Genomic DNA, 27,936 nt, shown 5'->3' with positions numbered 1-27,936 from the left:
GAAAAAGGGTGAGATTGGTTCCCATAAAATCAGTGATGTTAATCTCATTAAAAGGTGTAGTCCGCAATTCTGGTGAAAGGCTGGTTGATATTTGAGCTCAACAGCCAATGCAATGACACCCCTGCTCCTGAAGCAACATGCTGATTGGCTGTAATTGTTTATGGCTCGATCTTGTTTGTTTCCCTTTTACAGAGCCAGAACTGTACGACCACCAGAGGTTTTTTTGAGTGCACGCACATAATGGATATCTAGAGGACCATGAGGAGCGATTCGCTAAAGTTCACAGAAAGTCTTCTTGGCTCCACATCAACAATGCGGACAGAGAGATGAGACGTGTTGCATTACTGCACGTGATATTTATTACAGTCACATATGTTCTGTACAGATTACAGAGTGATCTTCACATCCGTGTCGGATGATACAATCCATGGGTTACTCAAAAAAAGGCACAATGTCAAGTAATCAAAGTCCTTGAAAGCACAACGTGATAGCTGAATATTGCCAAAGGTGGATCACCACTTTAGTAAAAATAACATAAAGAACCAACACTGCTGTTTCAGTCAGCCAGAATTAGGCCTTGTCGCTCTTCTCAAATGTTCTAGGTATTCAGTCAAAATGATTAGGCTACTGATGCATCGCTCATGTAACAACCACACGCAACTTACAAACAGCTCCAACTGCAACGTTAAACATGTTTACAAAGTAACATACACACGGTTAAGATACAAATTAAAGTGGGTAAAAATAAACCTTTTTTTTTTCCTTCGCTAACATAGCTACACTGTGAAATAAACCATAAAATCACATTACAACTTCAGTCATAACATTGTGTTATACGGCTACAGAAAAGGTTTTGACTCTGAGGGTAAAAATGATCAAGGGAACACGGTCCAGGCCCATACACTAGCAGATACTGCCAATAAACAGAGGGAGGAGTTCTAGGGGCCTTCCTTCCTCACCATAGACGAGTTTCTCGAACAAACATGGGGGGTCATCCAATTTGAATGACAGCAAATTCGCTAGAGACACTGTGTGTGATGGCCTGGGTTTGAGACAAAACACCAACCAGTCACAGGACAGTGTCTCCACAACACAGTACGAGTTCCAGCATGGTTGTGATTGGAGAGGAGATGAGGATCACATGATCACTGGGTTGGAAAGCTCACAGGGCTGCAGCACCCATTGTGTGCACGTCACCCACCCTGCCCTTGCGGTCCCGTCGCCTTCCGGTCCTTTCCTCAGGGCCCCGTCCCGTCCTGGTCCATGTGACAGCCGAGCGCTTCGATGTCGTTGCTGATGTCCGAGATCATGCGGTCCCACTCGTCGCCCTCGGAAGGTGCGAGGGCTTCGTCCGAGCCGCCCGCCGCCCCGTTGCCGTTGGTGGTGGAGTCCGAGGCTGAGCTGGCTGTGCGCCGGTAGCGGCCGAAGCTGTCGGTGATGATGCCGCGGCCGTCCTTCACCCCGATGGTCTCTAGGAAGTTCTCAAAATGCTGGCTGTCCTTCTCGGGAATGAATGGCCGCAGGCCTGAGAGAGAGAGAGAGAGAGAAAAAAGTATGAAAAAAAAAAGAAAAATGAAGGAGGAAAGAAGCAGAAAGGGCCAATGTGAATGTCATATCAGGTCATGACAATGTCCAAGACCAGCACCCACCCTTGCTTTGCCCGACTACTTCTTAGCTCAGTTTAGCGTTAGACCAGAGTTAGCCCAAGAGCTCTCATCTGAGGAGCACATGGTAGTCCATGAATCAGCAAGTTCAGAGGGTTGGTTTAACAATGTAGTACAGTGGGTAATTACCTCTGCCACTAACCAAAAAAGACATTTCATCCAGACCACAATGAACACAGTAAAATTCAGGTTGGTCAATGTGTGGTTTATTTCCTGCAATCAACACAGGAGGGCGCTGTTTGATGATCAAATAGCCCATCACTTGTATGTGTTTCAACATTTGAAAACTTCTGAGAGTGTAGGTTTGGAGAGACAGACTACCATTAGGATGGCTCTCTCACTGTTTACAGGACTGCGTGCTGCATTTGTCACCACAGAGGATTGTGTCATGTGTCCCACAACAGTTGAAACAGAGAAAGACTCTTGCAGATTGGGGGACAGTGATTTCAAAGGACATGAAAAGGGACATTGCTGACTTGGCCATCAACTGTACTGGCTGCATAATTCTGCTCAGACCACTGCCGGTTGTGTTCAGAACAGAGAACTGGTTTAGTTGGCTGAGGGTTCCGAAGTCCAAACACAGTCTGTGCCTCGAGGTTTTAGCTTTAAACAGCCAAGCCATCAGGGGAAGAGAGAAGAAAAAAAGAAAAAAACTCTCCCAGTAGTAATTGTGTCAGGAAAGGCAGTCATCTATTACATTTGTGTGGTTAAGACTAAGAGCTCTCAAAAATCTGGAGCAGTGGAACAGCTGGCCTCAAGGTCTGGGAATGTAAAGGGTTTTTGCCCAGAAGCAGTCCAGGCTGGACCACGCTCTGGTGGTTAAAAGCTCTGGATTTTATCAGCCCATAATGGCTAATCCTAGATCAGTAGGTCCAACATCTTGACTGACAAATATATGATGACAGAATTACAAACAGATCTGTGAGCATTATTATTATTTATTTATTTTTTAAATCAGTAATGCTTTACTTAAACCAGTAAACGGTCTCCATAAAACATTATAAACACATTCATAAAATGTTAAAAAAAAGTATTCATAATTGTCTATATAATTATTTATACATAGTAATGACTGCACTCATAAAGCGATGGTATTGTATTGTCAGAATATGTAATAAAGCCTCTTTTACCACTTGATAGTGGCACTGATGACATCTTTGGCTTATGTTTAATGCTGTTTATTTATTTAATGCTGATTACTACAACATTATAATGCTTTATGAGTGCAGCAATGCAATTTTATTTATAAATGTGTTCATAATGTTTAATGGATACAGGGTTTAAAGTAAAGTGTCAAAGTATTTCCTGTGTCAACAGGAAGTGGTGCGTACCGAGCAAGAGAAACTTCCTGCTGTCTCCGTACAGCTGTCGGAGGTTGATGCAGAACTCGTGGATGGAAGAGCCGTTGCGATACTCGTGCAGCAGTGTGGCAAACTGCTGGATCTCCTGCGAGGAGAGTTTCGTCCTCAGCTGGAGGAGGAGGAGGGTGAAGAGAGGGGACGTGACCCATCAGAGGAGGATGAAGAGAAATCAAATTGTGAGACTGAGATAGATGTGTTAGCATTTAGGGGTTTATCTGATAACTTTCACCAGCAGATTATCAGTAGGAGAGGATTACGAGATGCATACAATTTCAACTGGATTTAGTGTTGTTGCTGTCGTGTTGATCTACAAACAAATGCAAACATATGCACACAAACACCATAGTCATATGGCTATGAAACAGCTCTGCAGCTGAGGTGGTAAGTTAGTCAGAGACTAAAACATTGACAATTACATTTCACACACTGACTGTGCTTAGTCTATATTTGTAAACACACACAAGCGTAAACGCGCGCGCACACACACACACGCACACACACACACACACCGTGGTCATGTAGTCTTGCAGAAGCTCTGCAGCGGTGGTGCTAAGCTCGCTGTCGCTGGCTGTTTTGGGCTGTGGCGACGCAGGCGTGGAGGATGGGGAGGGGCACGGCGAGTGTCCACCCGCCTCCAGAGAACTCTGGAATGAGCTTCGATTGGAGAAGGGAAATGTACATTAGAGGAAGACGCCTCAACAAACCAATCATCAGGTAGTTTTTGAAAAACAAGTCACACTTACAAGGTACCGGCTTCTGCCTCGAATGCCTCCTTGACATCCACTTTGCTCGAGGAGTCATCTGATTCAAGCAGAGGGAGACAATACTCATGATTGTGTGACTTCAAATTTGTCTTCGGACACTAAATTCAACACAGACACTGACACAAATTACAATATTAACACCGACACAGTTAGCATTAGCTAGCATGCTAGCATTTTAGAGCATAGCTGCCATCTGACACTCCGTATAACTGTGTCCGCTGTCCTCAAACTATAACCAATCAGTGCTCTGCTGGAAAAAGTATAAACTAATATATACATGAGAGACTGGATGTGTGAGCTAGAGGTTGGGGAAACTATACATCACAGTAACAAATCACTGAAACCATTTCAGGAGTCAGAGAAATACATTTATATTAACTTGAGAGAGTTGCTTGTGTTGTTCCGCATCAGTTTTTAAACGTAGTATTCTGCATAGCTTGGAAAGCTGATCAGAGAGCTTTGAATAACTCCTCATATGCAAAGCCAAAAAGCATCTTAACAACCACCACCCACCACACACCGACACAAAGTCAAACATAGGCTCACTTAAGGTGAGAGAGAGAGAGAGAGAAAGAAAGAAAGAAAGAAAGAAAGAAAGAGAGAGAAAGAGAGAGAGAGAGAGAGAGAGAGTGAGAAAGAGAGAGAGAGAGAGAGAGAGAGAGAGAGAGAGAGAGAGAGAAATAGAGAGAGAGAGATAGTGTCTCAGAGGACACTTCGTAAATCCCCATGGTGCTTTTCTGTGGGTCTCACCGCTGTAGAGGGAGTGGTGCCGCGTGGGGGTAGTGGCTCCGTCAAAGATGGCCCTGTCCAGGAAGTCGATGGTGGACTCGGTGTAGACGATCTGGAAGACCTGGCTGAGGAGCAGGCACAGTTCTTCAGCAGCTCCCTGCAACAGGAACACAGCCGTTAGGACGCATCTGACTCGCGAGGTCAACACCTGTTTTGAGTAGCACACGTTTTGTGTAGCATCACAGAGGAATAAGACACTGGAATGGGGCCATTAGTGGCACAGTAATCTCACGGATCCAGATGTATATGTGGCTAGTGTGATGCCAACTATCCCATACATTAACATACATGTCTAGACAGGCGCAGTGAAATGAGGCCTAGATATAGGTGGGAACTAGGGGTGGGGAAAAAAATCGATTCTTCGATTTCTCTCGATTCTCTCTAGAACGATTCTGTCTCGATTCAGAAAAGTTCATAATCGATTTTTTAATAAAAAAAAATTTAAAAATTTAAAAATATTTTTTTTTTTTTTTTTTTTACACTTTCATTTTGTGTTGAAATGCAAGCTGCATCGATTATTGCATTGTTCATATAAAGTCATAATTGTGACAAGGAAAAACTTTTTCTCTAATAAGAAAATAGAGAAGGTAATTCCTCTGTTGATCTTCTTTAATTATCAAACACAAAGTAGGAAGTGATTTGAGACTGAGTAGCAAACTCAAATGTTTTAAAAATCGCGATGCATCGATAATCGTTTTATCGGTTTAGAATTGATAATCGATAATCGGGTTAGAATCGATAATCGGTTTAGAATCGATAATCGGTTTAGAATCGAATCGTTGACCTCTGAATCGGAATCGAATCGAATCGTGAGGTGCCAAGAGATTCCCACCCCTAGTGGGAACGATGACAGCATATTATATTTCCAAACCAATTCAGACATTTCCAGAAGGCAGGGTTCAAGGGAAGACACTAACAAAAATTCACAGACATTGTATTAGAGCTTCAAAGCCACAGTTTCAACATCAGTCTATTGACTCTCATCACAAATAATGAGTACCACACGTCAAGAATGGATTTCAGCCCAGGGAAAACAGTAGGAGAAGGTTGAACAAATATTTCAAAACATCAACAAAATGACCTTCAAGGTCTGAAAATAGGAATAAATGGCTTACTCTACTAGTCAGACGGGCACTTCCGGACACCATTTAGATCTGTGACTAGCATCCATATCTACAACTAAACTTGAGCTCTGAACAAGTTTAGCTGGAATTCCTAGTTCTCTAACGGGTCTGTTTTCATAAAGAAGTGCAGACAGCTAAAAATTCATAGTCATGCCTATATTTTATGACGGCGAGTCACTGTACAGCATTTCGGCCAACATTTTATGTAAATGCCATACAAAACACATTGGCTTTGTCTTGTATGAGCTAGGTTTAAGCTGAGGGAGGTGCAAAGGTAGAGGATATGATGGTGTCTTGGTCATGATGCCTTCACGGTGTCCACACCTTCTGACACTCTTTGATATGGTATACATTTTACATGTGTTCATTTAGCAGGCACTTTATTTCCAAAGCAACTACAGTACAGCTAAGATGCATGTTTTAACTAGCATGCGTGCTTCACGTGGCTCCAAGAAAGTGAAAGCAGTGTGAGTGTGAGTGTGAGCTAGAGGCTGGGGAAACTATACATCACAGTAACAAATCACTGTCTAGCAGAATCAATTTCCAAAGTCAGAGAAATACATTTATATTAACTTGAGAGAATTGCTTGTGTTGCTCCGCATCAGTTTTTAAACTAGTCTTCTGCATAGCTTGGAAAGCTGATCAGAGAGCTTTGAATAACTCCTCATGTGCGAAGCCAAAAAGCATCTTAACAACCACCACCACCACACACCGACACAGAGTCAAACATAGGCCCACTTAAGGTGTCAATGTCTTGGTACAGAGTTTTGAGCGCTACTCACCTTGTTGTCTACAGCGAGCACGAGCAGAGAGCACGCCTCCACCAGCACCGCGCCGCTCTCCGACAGCGAGCCCATGGTTGCAGACTTAGACAGCTCCATACATGTGCTGGGACAGGGTGAGCTTCCCACCTCCTGGGCTACACACACACACACACACACACACACACACACACACACACACACACACACACACACACACACACACACACACACACACACACACACACACACACACACACACACACACACACACACGTTTACATTTCCAGGGCCTAAACTCTGCAGCTAAAGTACCTAAAAAAGATGAAACATGCGCAGAATGCATAATAATTCTGGGAAATATACATCTTGTACAGCTAACTCGGAAAACATGTGTATGGGAATCAGACATTTGTGGACACACTGAGACTTACCGGTCTTGAGCAGCACTAGGTGCAGCGAGTCATCCCTGATGTAGGAGACTGCGGCGATGTCGTGTATGGGCACTCGCAGGATGATGTCCTCTGTGTCGCGTCGCGTCAGCTTGACATTGTACGCAGACAGGCTCACTACCGCATCCTGCTCTGATGTCAGATTCCCCGCCAACTGGTGAGACTTCTGAACGGAGAGGGGGAAAGAGACAGAGGAGCAGGTGAAAGAGAGAAAGAACAGAGGAGGACAGACAGAGAGAGAGAGACAGAGAGTTGCTTTCAATGTTTCATCCTTAAATCACCCATTTGCTTGTATAGTACCTCATAGATACAGTGGGGAAAATAAGTATTTGAACCCCTGCCGATTTCGCAAGTTTGGCCACTTGCAAAGAAATGTGTGATCTATAATTGTAATTGTAGGTGTATTTTAACAGTGAGAAACAGAATATCAACAAAAAAATCCAGAAAACTGCATTTTATAACATTTATGACTTAATTTGCATTTGATGCAGAAAATAAGTATTTGAACCCCTAGCAAAACATGACTTAGTACTTGGTGGAATAACCCTTGTTGGCAAGCACAGACGTCAGACTTTTCTTGCAGTTGGTCACCAGGTTTACACACATCTCAGGAGGGATTTTGGTCCACTCCTCTTTGCATATCCTCTCCAAATCCTTAAGGTTGCGTTTTCAATGGGAGGGAATGAGGGAATGAGGTTCAAGCCCAATATTCCACATTACATGGCCCCATCCATAGTCCCCTTGATGCAGTGGAGTCGTTCTGTACCCTTGGCAGAGAAACTGCTCCAAAGCATAATGTTTCCACCTCCATGCTTGACGGTGGGGATGGTGTCATATTCAGCATTCTTACCCCTCCAAACGCGGCAAGTCGAGTTGATGCCAAAGAGCTTGATTTTGGTCTCATCTGACCATATCCTGTCTCCCAATCCTCCTTAGAATCATTCAAGTGTTCATTGGCAAACTTCAGACGGGCCTGTACATGTGCTTCCTTGAGCTGGGGGACCTTGCGAGTTCTGCAGTACTTCAAACCATTACGGCGTAGTGTGTTGCCAATGGTTTTCTTGGTGACTGTGGTCCCAGCTGCCTTGAGATCATTCACAAGCTCTCCCTGTGTAGTTCTGGGGTTATTCTGCACCTTTCGGATGATCACCGATACCGCACGAGGGGATATCTTGCATGGAGCCCCAGACCTAGAGCGATGGACAGTTGTTTGGTGTTGCTTCCATTTACGAATAATCGCACCAATAGTTGTCTGCTTCTCACCAAGCTGCTTGCCGATGGTTTTGTAACCCATTCCAGCCTTGTGCAGGTCTACAATCTTATCTCTGACGTCCTTGGTCAACTCTTTGGTCTTGCCCATGGTGGTGAGGTTGAAGGTGAGAAGTATGATTCTTTGGACAGGTTTCTTTTATACACATCACCAGTTGAGATCAGGTGTACCTTGTTAGGCCTAATGAGGACTAATCTGTGTGCTTCTTGGGCACATAACTGGTCATTGGGAGCCAGAATTCTTGCTGTTTGCTTGGGGGTTCAAATACTTATTTTCTGCATCAAATACAAATAAAGTCATAAATGTTATAAAATGCAGTTTTCTGGATTTGTTTGTTGATATTCTATTTCTCACTGTTAAAATACACCTACCATTACAATTATAGATCACACATTTCTTTGCAAGTGGCCAAACTTGCGAAATCGGCAGGGGTTCAAATACTTATTTTCCCCACTGTAAGTCGCTTGGGATCAAAGTGTCAGTCAAATGACTAGATGTAGATGTAGAGTAACTTACCCTGGCGTTGTCTATGAGTTGCAGCACGTCTGTGCGACTGGAGGGGTTCAGGTACCCAGGAACCGATGTCAGCTGTCCCAGATACTGTTGCAAAAACAGGCATGAAGTGTGTGGTTAAAAATACATTCCATGTATGTACCAGACCATTAGCCGGTATACCCTTTGTGAATAGGGTCTGGCCTTGCTCCACTGGGGATTGTTTTCGGTCAATGCATCCAAATGGGCGTAGACGTAGGTTCATTTTGAAACCACTGGACCAGCCTTTAACCATTTGGCATTGACCACTATGGGATTGCTATACAATCTAATTTGCCATCAATGTTGCAAGCTGATATATTAAGCTTTTCCCAAATCCTGTTGGCAATGAAACAATATATTTGACCTCGATGAAAGATTTTAAATATTTGTCTTGCTCTACCTTCAGTTTTTCAGTGTTTGCTAGTGTGGCTACAACTGTTTTGTTTCGCTTCGTCTGGCTCTAGCACTGCTGCCATTGTTGTTACTACATTTCAAACAAACATTTCACTTCAACATCACACTAAGCCACACACTGGTTTCTGATTGGTGGACCCTCAGAATGGCCCGTTCCATCTTGCGAGAAGCAGTTCCGGACTATAACCGCGAAAATGTAACATTCCAGCTGTGTGCTCGGTTTTAGTGTAGGTTTTAGGCTTAAGTTCAATTCAGGTAGACGTGGAGGAAATATTACATAAGCTAAGCACACCTGAGAACAAATTAAGCCGTGAAAATGGGTGGGAATGCCCACAACTACTTTTTAGTCATAAAGTTAAAGGTACAGACCACAATTCTAATTCAATACGCTTTTTGACAAATTCAGCAAACTGTCCCTCATGGTCCTCTAGTACGGAAGGGAGGGGTATAATTTGATTGGTTGTTTAGGTCAAATATCAACAACCTTTCACTACAATCGCAGACAATCACAGATTCTTTTTTTGAAGGTTTCAGGCCATGAAAGCCATTTGGCTCCCACTTAAATCGGTACAATTGGGAAACTCATTGGTCTTACCTTGACCTCTTTCTCGATGTAGTCGTTGAGCAGGATGTCGGGATCAATGCGGTGGTCCGGGAGAGAGAGGGAAAAGGTGTGCAGGGCCCGTCGCTCCGACGACTTCTCCTGGGCCTTCTTGTCCCTCCCTTTCTCCCCCTTCAGGAAGACACGCTTGAATGGTGACACGAGACCAGGCTAAGGAAGGAGCGAACGAGAGAAGAGGGGGATGAGGAAAAAACACAAACAAAAACAAAAGAACAGCTGCAGGTGTCGTTGTGAGGTTATCCTGTTCCATTACTATGGCAACAGTAGCAACCATTACACAGGAAATGGTGATGAGATCAAAAGATTGAAGAGAATGTGGGTGCTGGTTAGCTCTGACGAGCCATCTCATTCTGGGTGAATGAAATGGAGGGCGAGGCACCATGTTTTTGTGGTCATGTATGGCCAGAATCATTCACCATCATGTTTTTGAACACAATAAAAAAATAATAATGTGTGTTTATGAACAATATTGTCCGTTAAAAAAAAACGTAACCATGGCGACCTGAGCAGTGCCCACTAGGGATGGGCATAATTCATCGACGATCGATTAATTGATCATTAAGAATTTCCTCGATGAAATTATTTTTTCATCGATTAAAACATGTTCTCCTGCGTAGTGTGCGTGTAATTTATTTATTTTAGGGCTGTCAAAGTTAACGCGTTATTCTATGAGATTATTGTGGCGGAGATTAATGCAATCAAATATTTGAACGCAGTTAACGCAACTTTGTTTACTTCCGGTGCGCATTGACCCATGGCACGAAACCGCCCCTTGTCTGCAGTCAGTTAGATAGAAGAGACCGAGACGGTAGTTGAAGATGGAGAGAGCTGAGGGATTGTTGGGCGGAAAGTTTCTGTTTAAGAGGCAAAATGACAGAACAATCGACAAAACTAAAGTTGTATGTAGCATTTGTCAAGCTGAATGTAGCTATCACAGAAGCAGCTCGTGTTTAAGTTATCACCTTAATGCAAAGCACCCGACAGAAAGCAGTCCCAGGTTAGATGGTCGCCAACCCACACTCCACGACTTCTCTAGGAAATTAACTAGACCAGTCCGTGAAAAGGTTACCAACGCTGTAGCAGTTTAGGTTGCCGGTGACTGTCGGCCCATCAACATAGTTGAAGACGGTGGGCTGACTGAGGTGATTCGAATTGCTTCAGGGGACAATTCTTACGATTTACCGTCGAGGGGCACCATTGTGTCTCGCATACATTCCTTGGCTGATGGCGAGAGAGCACGAAAAAAATACAATTAAACAACAGTGTCTAAAATACACGCGTGATTACTCGTTAATTTATAAGATTTAGTCTTTAGAAGAAAACAAACTTTTAATCACGATGAATCTAGATGAATGAATTTCAAAATGTGAGATTAATTAGTTAGAGAGAAAAAAAAAACGAAGGTCAGTTGTGTTTATGAGCACCGGCTTCTAGCTGTCGGCTCCGCTGCTTAAGAGTACAGCAGCGCATATTTTCAAGTGTAACCATTGAACGGATCCCGTTTAACTGCCACAAGAGTTGTCCATCTTGTAAGTTTAACTGCCACAAGAGTTGTTCATCTGGTAATAAAGATCTCAATGAGGAAACACGCTGTGTTTTTTCTATTTTCACTGCATTTTTATATAGCCTATAAATAGTGAATTTTAATATAAAAATATTAATGATTAATCGAAAATCGATCGTTAATTCTCCCGACGATCGATTAAGACAATTTAATCGAATGCCCATCCCTAGTGCCCACCATCACCGTCAAATAACTCTTGCTGTGGTCACGGTCTGCGAGACCCACAGGCAAGCAGCGAAGTTCCTCTGCATGCAGACACTCTCTTATACCTATCTCTGCTTCAAACGTCTTTAGCACAAACGTCAACAGCGCCAACTCCATTTGACAAATGGGTTGCATGCTAACACTGACCCTGTTACCAAAAACTCAACTCATTTGACTTGGGCTCAGAAAGAACCACACGATCCAAAGACTGCATTAGCTGGAGGGTTTTTAAAATGGCAGCCATAAATGTTAAACAGAGGGTAATGATACGAACGGCCATGGAAAAAATGGGCTATTTATCTGTGGCTTAGAGCTGACCACTAACCTCGGCTCAGAATAAAATAAAAAAAAGGAAAAAGCATACTGCATTTTCCTTCCTCTTTCTCCAAACTAGAAGAGAAAACACGAACCCTAGAAACTCTGGAAGAGGATTTCTGAACCTTTATATTTCTTTTTTCTGTGTCACACTTGTAGGCCCATAAACACAAAACCCCAACAAAAACGCATCGTCATAATGACTTCAATGCCAGATTGTCCTCATTCAGAATCGTCAAAGCTTATTATTTTACACAAACAGCTAAAAGGGAACCTGCTGGGTGGCTGGTTGGTCCTACCTCATAATCCATGGACGCTTCCCCCAAAAAGGTCTGACACTGAGAAAAACGACAGCAACAACAAAGACAACTACATCCACAATGGTTGTCAGTCCGGCTGCTCGCTCTCTCTCTCTCGCACTTGTTAGCAGGTAACCTGAGGCCTGATTAGCTCTGATGTGGGCCACCTCCCACTAGTCAGGGAGCACCCCCCCCCCCCACCCCCCACAAACTGTGCATCTCACCCCATAAAAAAACACACACTTAGACACACACTCCCACTCTGTGGCTAGAACTCTGACAATGTCAGACAGGAAGGACACAAACCGCCACTTCCTGTGATGAAACTCGCGACTACTTATGCTCAAAAATACTCTGAACAACTGAAACGTTAGACAGGGCTGTTTAACATATTCTCCTATGCAACTTTCTCAAGCGGGCATTCCCTCGATATCACTATAGAACTTGACAACCTTTGTAACTGTGACGAACAGCTGTAGCAACATAAGGAAAGCAGGAACTAAAAAGTCATAGCCTAATACAAACATTGGCAATCCTACCGCAGACCATTCAGTAATAACCACAGTCTCATATGGTCACCAAAACAAAACAGGTTTAACCTAAATGCATTTTAGATTGAGATTCTCAGAACATATGAATCTGAGATTTTTTAGAACCAATGAATGTAGAATCTGTAGAACTCAAAGATAGAACAAATCTAACTGAAATCATGAACAAGACAGTGACTGGAGGATTCTAGCTGACTGAGTCAAGCGATATTGGATGACGGCGGGCTTAAAAAATTAAGAGGAAAGACCTCTAGATCTTTCCAAAGGCCTAAACACCCACTGGAGTTTATTTCAGAGAAGGGTGTTGAGTGTTGGGGGAATCAAGGTGACCATTTTTCCTTATGGTGTGGGATTCAAAACAAAGCCAAACAGAAGCAAGTAGAAAAAGAAAAAAAAAAAAAGTCACAAGACCTTTCACTTAGCTTTTAGCAGCCAGGAGCCTTTGCAGGCAGGATACACTGGCTCTCACAGTTTTGATGACCTGATGCGTGACACACAATCCCACACACAAGTGGCTGGTTGGGTCTCACTATATTCGCCTTAATTATTTAGCAGCCTCCACTGCACTCTTAGTCGCCATGGCCACATCAACATGTCACAACTAGGGGTAACACAAGAACACTAGCCTACAGATGTCTGTCTGCCTGCCTGTCTGCCTGCCTGCCTGTCTGTCTGTCTCCCTCCCTCCCTCCCTCTCTCTCTCTTTCGCTCTCTATATAGCTTTTTTTTTTTTTATTCCAGCATGTGAGGCAGAGAGATTTTTTAAGCTAAGGAATGTGTTGGCAGAGATAGCCTGTGATAGTTTCTCACCTGGTTCCTCATCATAAAACATAACTGTACTTTTCACTGAAGTGTTTAAGACCATATTCAAGGATCAATTAAAAAGTTTCACATAGACCAAGGGGTTATGATCACCTTTACAATGAAAATTGAGACTCTCAGTATAGTTGACAACCATCACAACCAAAACCAAACCTCTTAATATGAACCATCCATTCAATCCAAATAGCAGACACCAACACAGTACAAAGTAAGGAACTTTGGCCATGATGAATTCCAACAAACACTGCTATATCACTAACATCTCTGGTTAAGGAAACCTCATTGAAGAAAACGTTTGCTACTGTTCATTAAACTGTGGTACATCACTCTGCACAGCAATGGTTCCTCCTAGTGGACATTTTGAGCATTTTTCACTGAACTGTTGGACATATCCCTGCTCACCCAAACATAACTGTTTGAGTTTGCCCTCCTGGGGGGTATTCGTCGTAGCTCGCTAAGCGGTTTAGCAAGCTAATTTTCAGGCTAAGATAAAAAACGCCCCTCTTTTTGGTTCGTGGAAGCAACTTTTGATAAATCACCATAGTTACATATCGATTAGCACTAACCTGCTCCAGGGCAGGCTAACTTAAGTGTAGCTGGATAAGCTTGCCACCCCCCCGGAAAAAGGAGGGATCCCATTGACCAAGGACTGATATTAGAGTTAGATTAGCGGAGGGAGAGAGTTCTTTGCGATCGCCAAGATCCATTATTCTTGTATGAGCGCTACCGATTCAGCCGACAAGGAATCATTAATTTACAAAAACCTTCTCGAGTAATTTATTGCAAACACCACAGTCGAACATTGACTGTCTTGCGCTTTTTTGCGAGTTGTACATTTTTGTAGTGTCGGTGATGCGGAGAACAAAGCACTCATAATTATATGAGTGTTATTAGTAGGCTACACCATAGCATATCATTATTATAGAAAATGATTAAGGTGGACTCATGATAAGAATAGAGAGAAATACAGACAATTTATTTTCACTGCTTCAATTTATTGCATTTGTTATTAATAAATTTAGTCATTTAACAGACGCTTTTATTCAAAGCGACTTCCAAGGAAATGTAAAACTACATCGAGGAAGGAGGTGAGGGGATTTGAACTAGCAACCATGCAGATTCAAACCGGTAGTGGAAACCTCTGCACCAGTGGACACTTGCCGTCAGGTATTCATACATAGATATCACCCTATAAACATTCCAACAGACCTTGCTCTCACAGCGGTGGTGGTGTTGAATTTTGCCATGATTATGGTCTTGTATTCTTCATAAGCGTTCATGTTCATCTCCTACTCGCCAGCGGAGAAAAAAAGAGCCCTTTTCTTTGAGTTTAGAACCATTATACCGTTAGAAAATCATGGTTTTGGTGATCGACCTTTCCTGCCTTTTGAAGTAGGACGTGCACGCGCAAATGCCATGATAACTTTAGCCTGGTTGAAATTAACCACATGATTAGGATGCGGATCAGCCGTTAACGAACCGATATTTGCTGTTCTCAATCAGCTCGCTAATCTTAACGGGCTAAAAGGCCAATTGATTAACTTAGCTTCAATCCTACGACGAACGTACCCCTGTAGTTCATGTTGTTTATTATCTCAGCGGTCTTCAAACACTGGTGAACAAGGCCAAAGTTGAACTAGACAAAATGCCCGCTTACAGGAGGAACCACACCTTCAAAAGGAGGCCAGAATAGAGGGGGGCATAACTTTTCTTTGAACTCCACCAACATCACCAAAGAACCATCCGGTGAGTTAACACAGGCCAACAGCTGTGGCAAGTTTATATTTAGAGTCACAAAAAAAAAAAAAACTTTTTACATATTTTCATAATAACTGATCTGGATGGCTGTTTTCCTTGAAATAAGGAATGTATGTTGGGCCTTTCTGTAACAGAAAAGTGTGTAAAATTAGCAAACTATCACAGTCTTGGGTTGAATGCCTGTCATTGAGTAGGTTCCAGCTGTCCAAAGGCCACGGCTGTTGTAGAGGTTGAGCCAGTCCGCTCGTAACAAGTTGTTTCCCAGACTGAGGGAGATTTCCAGTACACACTCCCTACCCTGGGCTTTGTAGGCAGACAGGGGGCCGTCATATCCTGTCCGGTACAGGGAAAGCCCTGCCTTCTATTCTCCCATCTCTGTGTGCTTCTGATAGGGAAGAATCTGGGCACCAAATGTGGGGCTACTGTGATTTGAGATAACCAGAGGAATGTATCTGCTTGCCTTCAAAGACCAACTAGAAAAATGACGGCTCATGTTCTTATGGGAAACGTTTTGACAAGTTTAGAAAATATCAAAGACACTGGGCAAGGCTGACGTCCATATTTTTCAACGATAAGAAAGTCAGTTCAGGAAGTATGAATTCATACACAACGAGGTGCAATTATTCGAGTGAGAGCACCTCCCTCCCTAAGGAACACCACATCATGTGTATCTACAAACTGACTATTTAATTGAACGAGGGCACTTTGCTTTTGACTTGAGGTGCCTCTGCAGATGTGACAAGTCTTAATACTATTGGAAACTTAAAAGATATGTTAAACATATATTACGAAACATTGATATTGTTACGGGATACGATATAAAGCAACACAAATTAAAAAACAATAATATTAAATAGCAATGTCAATCGGGGCGTAAGATAACTTACGTGACAAAAAATGTGCGTGATTAAAGGTACCCTGTTATTCACGACCTGTGACAGTTATCCTGATTTGCTAATTTATTAGCCGCGCTAACTATGATCCACACTCCACTGGTTGGCTATTGGAGGAGTGTAATGAAGAGTGAAGTTGATAGTCACATATTTAGTTCACCACAATGTGTATGAAGTTATGATTCTCTTCAACCATACAATCGTTACCGGAAGTTGCATTTCAACTTTTGCTTTCGTGGAGGGTAATGCACGCCTGCTATCCTAGCTAGCTTAGCAAAAGCAGCTGTTCAGTGCCTGGTCATGGGAAGCAAGCTTCGGAGCAATGCGACTGATTGACTGAGGTTACACTTACCTTTTTTACTTTCTTCACATCATCCTCCATGTTTATATGCGAATGCTCTTCATTTTCAATGAGCTAGGAAATCGGACGGGGTCTCCGAGCTTAATGACATCTGGTTGTCTGCTTCAACGGCATAAATGGTGGCACTTTCCCAATGTAAACTAGAGCTTGGGCATCCCCCCGGGTTGAAAATGGTTTGATTTTGCAATCTAGCCTCGTCCGAAAAAAAACTCGTCTGTTCCACTGCAGAAGCTACTTCAACAAAAACGTGCATTCGAGACCAGTTTTTGTTTAGAAATAACTCCAGTCTTCATAAATCTGGATTACAAACTGGAACAAAAACAACATAAAACTTTTCAATCCTGCCGCCATTTTGGGCGTAGAACTACTGCCCAGCATGCATTGCACAGCAGAAAAAAACCAGTGTAAGGGCTGTAACTTCAGAATTTATTTGCCTAAATACTATTAAAATATATAATTGTAAAGCCTAACCCAGTGTAACATCAATTATGATTATTCAGTAGAAATGAGTAAAAAGCCTTATTAAATAGTGAAATTGGCTACACTCACAGCTATATTTCTGTGGGAAAACAGAAACCATTCCATTTACAACTTCTTCTTAGCGGACTCACTGGGATTACACACTGGGAGTGACCATAGACATATTGATCTACATATATACATATATGTCTATGGGAGTGGCCGTCATCAGGAAGTATCCAAGTGCTAAAATTAAAAACTACAAACTTCCGGACGACTTCCAGACTCAATAAACCTACACCTGTTGCTGTGTTGGCTCACTTATCATGTGCTCTCCATGTGGCCTATCATTGTCAGCTTACATTTGATGACCCTGGCTGTCAGGCTTATGCCCACTCACAGAAAACCTTTGAGGCCTGAGGTCTATATCTACTCATTAATGATAATACTATTAGGCTTGCAGCCAAGTTTAGATGGTCCAAAGTTATTTAAAAGTTAATAATAATAATGATAATAATAATAATAATTGCTCTTTATTTAACAACATTTTTTTACTCTGGGAAATCTCTATCTCTATTGTATCATTATACATTCACATACACATCTGTACACATACATCTGTATAACCACCTCTGTTCTGTTGTGGGAGAGATCTGTGCGTTAAAGCCGCAGTATACACTTTCTGGTACATTTCAATTTACTTTGAAATACTATATTTATTTATTTATTTTTCTTAAGGGATGAACAGTCTGAAATATTGATCTACAATAAGGCTTGACATTATATATATTTTTTCAGCATAATAATACTCTTGTCATCTAAAAACCACTAAAGTATAAAAAAGAAAGAAAAACAAACAAACAAACAAACATTAGCACCATGTTATTAACATTTTCAATGTTGATCAAAAAATAAGGATTTATACAATACTGGACATCAGGTTTCTAAATAATAGTATTTCAATGACTTTTGTTTATATTTGACACCACAAATAAATCATTATTTTAAACCTAATTTATGAATTCTTCCCAACGTAATATTAAATGTTCCAGTTTATAATGGTTCAGATTGTGGAACTAAAATACTCTGTCCCAACTTCATGAAATACCCCGTGTAAGAGGAGCAGAATAAATAACAATTCAACAATCTAGTTATCAAACCAGCTGAATTGATTAAAAAAATCAGCAGCAATTATTCTGACAACCATAGTCATTTGATTTTAAATATAATATCCATTATATCTTTTCCTCTTTTTTTCAGAACAAAAATTACAGCCAATTTTACAGTAACAATAACAAAAGTTATACACACAAGGTTTGGACAAAGAGATGACAGTAATATACAACACAGCAATCACCTTGTACACTTTTTTTAGATTTCATGGAACAAATAAACTTATTATTTTCTCTTATGAGAGAAAAATGTATGCAGATACAAAGAAAGAGAGAAACGAACAAACAAAGATACCGAAAACATACCCAAATCATAAGTGGCACCATATTTGAGTTTTGCTGTAAACGGTACTGAGGTGCTTGTTCTTCCAGGGGTAAAGTGCCTGTTAGCTCCACGAGGCAGGTCCGAGAGATGATGTGTGTGCTCGAGAGACACAACATAGGTTCTGCAATCCACATTGTGTTGTAGCACCTTTTGAATGTGTTTGTATAAGCACCAGGTTAACAAAAAAAGATGAGAAATAATAATAATTAAAAAGAATAAAATAAAATAAAATGCACCTTTTTTTCTTTTTTGTTTGAAATTAGATTATTTGCCTCTGAAAATGCAGAGGCTTGTGGCACAGATCCAACCCCCCTCCCTCCCAAAAATTAAAAATATATATATTTTTTTAAAAACACCTTGAGTGAGTTGCTTTACGGTGATGTGCGTCAAGGAAATGAGTGAGACGGCATACGCAAGAAAGCTAACATGCAAACGTGTTTGGGGGGAAATCACCATAGGATACTCTCTCTGGGCATGCTAGGAGTAGGGTCAGGAAGTAGGGGCTGTTTGAACAGTCACTGAATGAGTCAGGGCTTATGGAAACTGGTGGATGTATTCAATACAATGAGCACCTTGTCTACATGTACCATTCCCCCACATCTTGTCTACATGTACCATTCCCCAACATTTTTTTCCCTCTTTTTTTTTTGCAGGCATAATTCCATTTGGCTAGACGTTTTGTTCACAAGACAAACGACAGACAGTAAAAGGTTAACGTGTTGGCACTACAGATCATTCATCTTGCAAGACAGAGGAAGGCATAGACAGAAGTACATTAACAATCATCAAATAAATTGCTAAACTTCATCTCAGCAGTCGACTAGTATTCAAACAAACCGAGGTGAGATGGTGAACATTCTAATTCCCTTTCAAATCCAGTTTCCAAATGCAATGGTCTGATCATATTGGGACCGTTTTGATGCAGTTTTCCCCAAATAGAGCAGAGGCGTGGAACCCAACTATGTGTAGTATTGCCTTGTTTGGTTGACACATGTAATTGAGTTCTGCCTATCATTATTAGCTTCACTTTGGCACAGTCATGTTTTCGTACACAGAAAAACATTCCCTGCGCACGGCTGAATAAATCATCTCAATTACAGTACTGGTATATAAGATGGAGACAAAGCATAAGGAACACTGACACAGCTGTTGTTTGCTATACTGGCTCCCATTGCCTAACTGGAGCACCCAACAGAAACAAGGCACCACAGGGAGAGTAATGCATATGATCGCAGATCATACGCAGATCATTTTGTCACCCACTTGTCTCTGCATCGTGGCCATGTGTATTTGGGTTTGAGTGTCTGGACTCAGTACTGACTGATGTGTTTTACAGTACACAGGTAGACCATTTAGCATAGCACTTGAATGTGCCACACTGTGGCCATTCATAGTGAGAGTGGCTACTATCCTGTTTGATGCCAATGGGGACATTGGGTATGAAAGTAAGTAATCACAGTATATTTGCACCTGGCTGGATGTCTCACTCTCTCTCTCTGTACCTCCCACACTCTTCAATTATCATGGATGCATTCGAGGGTGAATGCACCATGGTGAGCTACCTTACAGCTAACTGACCCACCTAGCCTTCTCGAAACTTGGAAAGACGAAAACCAAAACGAGCTGCAATTAACCCCAGGTAGTGGTAGGCTAGACAGTGTGACAGCAAACAACAGTGAGACAGTGAGTTCCACATACCCAGGAGAGCTGGAGATCCAGTGGTGATGCAAGAGGTGCTAGAGGGGAATGATGGGGGGGGGGGCTTTTGAAACATATCTACATACCAAGAATTACAGCCATTATAGCACCACCCTGATTCTGACTGCTGGTTTAGACTGACTGACCTCTTGGTCAGGTATAAATTCGTATGGGTCTCATGTCTCCCCGTGGTAGAGAACTTAATGGCAGAGTTCAAGATTCTAATCCAAGACGCTATTTGTCATTCAGCGGATTGCTCCTCACAACCCTGTAGCTGTCCGTTTAGTGTGAACGCTAAAAAAACTCTGGTGTTTGCACAGTCCTAGCACTGTAAATGGGAAACAAACATAGTGGCTTGGACAGAGCCATAAACAATTTTAGCCAATCGACACGGGAGACCAGAAGGGAGGGGTGTCGTTTGATTGGCTGTTGAGCTCAAACAATTCACAACCTTCCTCTAGAATCGCTAGACTATGCCTTTAAGATCCACGACCTGGAGATTAGTCTGAGGAGAACCAGAGGGAACCCCAGGGAAAGGGAGACCTGGCTACACTGATGACGTTGGTCAATCAGGTCTGAGATTTGGTTATTGGAATGCTTACATGTGGCATTTGAAAATAGTATATTGTCACCTGAGGATTTCCAGATTTCCCAGCTTGAACCCCATTGAAACCCTAGAGTAGTAGTACATAGATAGAGAGATAAATGTCTTCAAAATATCATCTTTGCATCAGAGTATACCTGATCTCACACACGAGGGGGGGCAGAGGGGCAGAAGCAGCAACCAGGGTTGGAACCAAACAGGGGACAGACCTAACACTTCCACTGATGATGAATACCCTACGTCAAACTAGACATGACTGCGCGCGCGCACACACACACACACACACACACACACACACACACACACACACACACACACACACACACACACACACACACACACACACACACACAGTACAACTTCATACATGAGAGTTCATACATATATACACCCATACATACATACAGACCAGATATTGAGATAAACAGCCATGTTGTTTTTTTTATCATCTGTCCTCGCTTTCCTCTCCACCCCTGGCAAGAACCCCTCACTTCCCCGAAACTAAAAAAACTGCCTGAAGCCAGTCACACAGGCACAGTGGGGTCTTTAATAGCCTATGCTCTTTCGCAGCGCACCTTGGTGTTGAGTCATGTTGTCTGCATCGATAAACATAAAAAACAGACAGAAATGCCTCTATATGCTAACCTCTGGACTATATCGTTGTACAATTTCTAAATTGGTTGCTTTGGCTTAAACCTTCCGATGAAGTCCCTCTAGGGTTCAGATTGTACAAAATGGCTAACTGAACATTACAGGTCAAAAGTAAACAAGAGGCTGTCTAGAGAGCAGTAGCTGTGTAACCTCTAAGCTTGGGTGTTTTGGTGAAGGGATAGAGGGTCTTATGCATGTAATCATCACCGAGGCTACATGCACCACAAATACAAAACAGAGGAAGAGGCTCCAAACTGAATGGCACGGCACTGAGCCTTCTTAATGACTGCAGTGCAATGGAGTACTGGACCATGGGTCTTGTGTACAAATTCAGGTATATTCAGGCAAAGATAAAGCCTGTATTGTTTTGTCATCACTTCAGACAGGAAAACAAATGGCAAGTTTACAGGTGCATATATGTTTGACAGTGTTCGCACCATGCATCTTGCAAAACAAACCAATAATAAACAAAATACACAAATATCAAAAATAAACTATCGTAGAATAGATATAATAAATAAATAAATAAATAAATAAGACATGGGTGGGAAACAAAGAAGAATGGAGGAAAACAGTGTGACCTTTTGAAAATGAACCTATGTAACTCTCTGTTATGTCGGGAATGATGGAGGACCTCGAAAGGGCAGTTTTAGCACCACACTGCCACATTTGTGCAACTTGTGCGTGTGTGTGTGTGTGTGTGTGTGTGTGTGTGTGCGCGTGTGTGTGCGCGTGCGTACGCGCGTGCGTATTTGTGTCCTCTTTATGATGAAAGTCCAAAACCCATCATTTAAAATCTCATCTAATGTGCATTTTGTTGTGTAAATCGACACCTGTGCTTTTGCGGTGAACGTTGTGCAGGAGAATAAGTAGCCTACCACAAGTGCTTCTTTTTACCTCAGAACAGAAGAACAGATTAACTGGATTGCAACTCTCTGAGCATGTTGTGCAGACACAGAGCCTGCTCTCCTTGTGTGTGCCTACGATGCAGTCAGCATCCCACTACAAACCTGTGTGCTACCTCCCCTCCATTTTCTGCAACAGTGCATAGCCTGCATACTTACTGTAATGAGTTTAATCTGTGGCCTGCACCAACAGACTGCAATCATGTAGCCCTCACAAGTAATTAGGTAACTGGGGGCAAATCAAAACAAATGGAGACCTACATTAATGCTGCTCTGAAGAAACTCTGGCTAATTACCTCAGTTCATGATCTAATGCCTCAGCTAAAAAAGACAAGTGTTAGCAACATGTGCTGAGGTAAGCACTGTTGTTCTCTCCACACAACATCTGCGGTATCTACCACATCTTGTCAACACATCATGACATGATCATTATTTAGGATAGACTGGTATTTACACCATAAATGCAGTTCCATTGTTGTTGAGAGCTGGTGCTGCATAACATCCATTGTTGAGGTCTGAAAAAATGGCTTATTGACCATTTTCGTGCTGAAATAGGAATTTGCTATAGTTGCAACTGTGCTGTAGAAGTCTGTCTTAAATCCTCATCTTCAAATCATCTCTTTCAACAATAAAATCCTATCTTTACAACCGATCCAATCATTTGCTTTTTCTGTGTTTTAACTAAATAATTCCACTAGGGGTCAGTGATAAGCAAGAACGTGTTCCCCTGAACTAACAAAGACCTGATAAGGGCTGAGGACATTGCCTCAGGGAAAAATGTGCTTTTAATGTTCTGCTAAACAAATGTGCTCTCAATAATTAAAAAAAATATATGACCTACATCATCCTACCAAATATCCTTGATTATTTATCTTACTCATCATATCATCCTCATTTGATTATGTTATATTATTCCCTTATGCAATGGCAAGTAATTTGTAAGTCCACTCAACATTAAATGAGGCACAGAATGGTATTCGGGAAATTGGCGTGAGGATGCTGAGAACTCCATTCCTCCATCATTCCCATCATGCTTTGCGCCAGACAAACATGAAAAAGACACACCATCAAATGATTTGACCACTCGAATCAAAAACACAGTCAACACATACAGTAAACTCAAAAACTCATATCTATACACTCCCCTATGCAGGTGTGTGACACACACACACACACACACACACACACACGCACACAACAACAGCCGAAGCTAAGGAATTCTGAGTTAATGACCACTCATTCCTTATATTTTTTGACATTTTTTACATAATAAATGTTCCGTCTTTAAACAAACTCTAGAAATCATGTACACTCTTTCAGCTGTTGGGAAAACAAAACAAAACAAAACAAATCAAAACAGAAAGGGGAAAGCACCAAATGAATAAAGTAGATCCAGTTAGGAAAGAGGTGAGGGGGTCAGAGAAAGACAACAGGAGAGAGAGAATGAGAGAGAGAGAGAGAGAGAGAAAGGGAGAGAGAGGGAGAGAGGGAGAGAGAAACAGGGAAAGAGGTGAGGGGGTCAGAGAAAGTCAACAGGAAACAAAGAGAGAGAGAGAGAGAGAGAGAAAGAGGGAGAGAGGGAGGGAGAAATAGAGGGTAGGGATAGGGTGGGGGGGAGGGAGGGAAAGTGAATCCTTCAGAGCGAGGACTCATACTGGAGGAGCTCGTAGAGCAGGGGCCCATCCCTATACCTGATCCCCACAGCATTGGGGCTAATGAACTGCAAGACGTTTATGGTCCTCCGCAGGCGGCGGTCCACAAAGTGCGCGTCCCAGGCCGGGTAGCGCTTCCGAGGCATGTCAATCTTGATGAGGGGCCCCTCGGGGCGCAGAGGCTGTCCCGCCGTGTCCGTCGGCTCCGTGGAGCGCACCTGGAACACGGGCAGGCAGGTGTCCGTGGCAGCCTCCTCAGACTCGTCATAGTCCCCCGCGAAGGCCATCCCCCGGGTCGGGGTGGCCTGGGAGCCGCGGGGACCCGGGGTGGGCGCCATGGGCTCGGCCTCCGGGGGCAGTGGGAGGCCCCAGAGAAGCTCGGCGCAGCAGGAGCTGGCCAGCACCTGCAGCCCGGGTCCCACGGGATGCAGCACCCCGTAATAGAAGACCATGATGGCCATGCCAGAGCCGAAGCACAGGAAGACGCCGCAGAGGGCAGACACCGCATAGTCGTCGGTGGTGGCCGGGTCGCGGTAGGCGTACCAGAGGGCCGTCAGGAGGGTGTTCTCGGCCAGCACCAGAGAGTAGTAAGCGACCATGCGGTATCGGGTCCTTCCCTCCTTGACGTTGAACCAGCAGAAGACGTACACCACGCCCACCACCATGTTGAACAGCACCTCCTCCCACTTGGACATGCAGAAGTCGGTGCCGCCGTGGATCACCCAGAAGGCCATGGCACACCAGTGCAGCACCACGAAGATGCCGAAGTAGAGGTGGAACACGGAGGCGAAGAGCGCAAATGACAGAGCCCGCGACGAGATGGTGAAGATGCGCCACAGCAGGTGCATCAGCGCCCCTCGGTAGCTCATGCTCTTCTGGTCGTCACGCGAGTCCCGGAGGAGCTTGTGGTAGGAGGCCAGCACCCAGGAGAGGGACAGCAGGGAGGCCACCACGGACACACCTGTATGGGAATGGAATAGATATCAGAGTGGAAAAAAGACAATAAATGCATCTTTCCCTTCTTTTATAGATTCTATCTTTTATCTATCTTATTTTAATTGTTTTATTTCTCTTATTATTTTTCACTGCACTATATATGCATACATATGTACATGTACATTGTACATTGTACATGTACATTGTGTACATTGAACCTATGGCAAACAAAGTGACCCTTCTTCTGTTTCAGATTTTTTTCTGCGTTATACTGACTTCTTGTATTGACTATGATTAAGACCCCTTGCTTTGGTCATATTGTATATATGACAGTCATGGCAATAAAGCCTCTTGACCTGAGTGAGTTACGACCCCGGCCCCTGAATGGAGGCAGACAACTCAGATTCAATAATGATAATCTAACTGAATCTAAGCACAACCGAGAGCCTGTGAGCTGAAGCGTGGTGAGAATGTGAGACAGGCTCCATGCCCTTTCTCCACACCTATTCAGGTGTGGACAGTTCAGCCAATTTAGCCCACGCACCACCCAGCCCAAGACTCTTGCACTGCCACTGCAAGACCGGTGGGGTTGGGGTGGGGGGTGTACCAAGAGGAGAGAGAGGAAAGATAGGAGGAGGAGAGTGGCGGAGAGACAGAAGGAAAAGAGGATGTTGACGCCGTTTACTGAATTACTCATTATTAGCTAAATGAAAAGTGACTAAACGGCCTCCGCTGAGCATAAGCACTGGGACAAACCAGATCAGATGAATACACAACAAATTGATGGTGTCTAAATTATTTTACTCTGACAGGACATTGCACTGATAAAGATTTTTGTTGCTTGTGTTCATAATGTGTATTGCTGAAATGTAAACCTCATGGATTGGAATTCATTATTTTGCCTTAGCGGAAAACCACAAACTTCACAATTGCACAGCGAGCCAATTCAGTTGCATTGAAAGCCTCCAACACGCACACACATTCTACCAACTATGGTAGGCTCAAATTTTCAGAGACACACATTGGAGGTAATGTTTTGTTGTTTCTCTAAAACTTACCTGGCAGTTGCTCTATGTGTGTTTTTTTGTAATAGTCATGACTACTATTCATCTGCACAGAGATCTTCTCCATGTTCAGAGAGACATCTGCGTGGCAGTCAGTGCTGTCACCTCAAACGTGAGCAATGGTCCTACACCTCAGATTATCTGCTGATCAGCAGAAAAAGCTTGTCCTCACATATACACTCTTGATAATTCAAAAAAGCCTCTTGGAGGGCAGTTCTTACATTTCTTTTTGTCAATTTCACACACAGGTCAGCTTTTTCCCCCCACCCCTCGTGTATACAATATAGATCTGCCATGATACACCCCATCTCTTAACGATTAAAGGCTTTGTCATGGGATTTCTTCCTGGAGGAAGTAATTCATAAAACCTGGCTGGGGTTCTGGGCCATATTCCCAGACAAAAAAAATGAAAAGCAGTCACTTTGGTCACATACATAATACTGCTGCAGATCACATTACAACACTGCTGAAAAATGTAAAACTGTCTTTCAGCTGTCTTTCTTGAAGTAGCTGCAAAGAGAAGTACCTAACGTATGCAGTGTTCACAGCAAACTACAAACTGTATATCACGTCCGTAGAAATCAGGAATCAGCTTGGAGTTATAGCTGGAGACAAAACCAAGCCCCTGGAGATAAAAGGAATGTGTAATATCAAACATGGCTATGCTAATTTTACAAGGAGCCTTGTAGTGTTTATAAAATAAACTGTCGCCTAAGTGCTTGCTCTAAGGGTTCAGGCCTTGGGCTCTGTATAGCACCTTGAGATCATTTCAGTTGTTATGGGCGCAATAAAAATAAATACAATTTAATTTAATTGAATAAAACTGGGTGACCCTGTACAGTGCCATGGGGAACTCCGTCTTACACTGCAGCTTCTCGGCCCGGTTTTTCTGGATCATAATGCACAGCTGAAGCACCAGTTGTGGGGCGCTCTCAAGGAAGGCCTCCAGAAGGCGGAGCATGTTGACGTCGGCGTACTCGTACAACATGGCCCAGTAGAAGCGGCGCTGGTTCTCCTTCTGCCGTCGACTCTGGATGCCCAAGTACATGGTGCGGATGTACCTAAATGGGAGGGAGTGGGAGATGAAAGAGATCATCATGTGTGTGTGGATAGATAGCACCAGACCAGAGTACAAGCATAACGTCGACATTGCAAGCATCAAATAGATGGATATGACTGATGTTACATCAGGAGAATTTGTTGGGCCAAGTACTTGATGGCAAAATTATTGCTGGGTCTGAGCAATCATGGCAAGTGACTGATTTACAACAATGGAATAAAATAAATGGATTAAAATAAATGGATATTTACGAGGAAGATGTTCATGTTGGTACATCTGCTGAAAACTGCTGAGAGGTGGTAAGGGTGGATAGGTGGATCATTTACTGTCTAATGACTATTACTGTGATGTTTGTTGATCATTGTAAGTCATTTTTCTTAACCTGAAATCTTACGTTCATGGATGTGTAGGATGTGTTTAGATAGCACAGAACCAGAGATATGCATAACATCAACATTGTAAACATCAAATAGATGGATTTGATTGAAGTTCATGTCAGGTGAATTTGTGGGGCCAAGTACTCGCCGACTAGAATATTGGTGTAACATCATGTCAAGTGACTGATTTATGATGTTGGATTAAAATATATGAATAAGTTTAGGAAGGACACCACAAAGGCACCCATGATGGTGGTGATGGGGGATAGGTGTAATGTACTGTGTGTTAGGACTTTGACTGTGACATTGTAAAAAGCAAGTCATTTTGTTCAAACTGATTCCTTCAGTACATAGTCTGTGTACATCAGCACTGTACAAACCATGCCTAAGTTCATGTCATGGACCACTTCATTGTAAACAGTCAAATTCCATTCCTTAAGGAGAAAAAGAGAAATGTCTGGCTCCAGCTCTAAGCCCCCCCATCCCCCCACCCCCATTCACCCTTCGCCTCAGT

At 42.8% G+C, this 27,936-nt stretch overlaps 2 protein-coding genes across 3 annotated transcripts in view; both read right to left on the bottom strand.

Annotated features, from left to right (window-relative positions):
• Positions 1-336: 336 nt before the first annotated feature.
• On the bottom strand, positions 337-16,909 carry ccm2 (CCM2 scaffold protein). 2 transcript variants are annotated; one of them, XM_012824732.3, is made up of 10 exons: positions 16,511-16,909; positions 9,729-9,905; positions 8,702-8,785; positions 6,898-7,081; positions 6,485-6,621; positions 4,540-4,675; positions 3,769-3,826; positions 3,535-3,679; positions 2,996-3,134; positions 337-1,525 (listed from the first exon to the last, which is right to left on the bottom strand). In XM_012824732.3, exons 1-10 carry the CDS (start codon positions 16,538-16,540, stop codon positions 1,239-1,241), a joined length of 1,377 nt encoding a protein of 458 aa, XP_012680186.2. In that variant the 5' UTR covers positions 16,541-16,909; the 3' UTR covers positions 337-1,238. The 2 variants fall into 2 exon arrangements, with proteins under 2 accessions (XP_012680186.2, XP_012680188.2); XM_012824734.3 differs by lacking the exon at positions 16,511-16,909 and adding an exon at positions 12,138-12,324.
• A 6,979-nt stretch (positions 16,910-23,888) lies between these two features.
• xkr6b (XK, Kell blood group complex subunit-related family, member 6b) overlaps positions 23,889-27,936 on the bottom strand; it is a 51,194-nt gene continuing 47,146 nt past the window's right edge. Inside the window, exons 2-3 of the mRNA XM_012824719.3 lie at positions 26,850-27,046; positions 23,889-24,946 (exon numbers count right to left, since the gene is read on the bottom strand). Coding sequence (XP_012680173.1) covers positions 23,970-24,946; positions 26,850-27,046 — 1,174 coding nt within the window. The 3' untranslated portion in view covers positions 23,889-23,969. The remainder of the gene's footprint in view (positions 24,947-26,849; positions 27,047-27,936) is intronic.

This window comes from Clupea harengus, chromosome 15 (assembly GCF_900700415.2).
Source record: "Clupea harengus chromosome 15, Ch_v2.0.2, whole genome shotgun sequence".
In the NCBI taxonomy this organism is placed as follows: domain Eukaryota; kingdom Metazoa; phylum Chordata; class Actinopteri; order Clupeiformes; family Clupeidae; genus Clupea; species Clupea harengus.
This window is presented reverse-complemented; position numbering and strand designations above follow the sequence as displayed.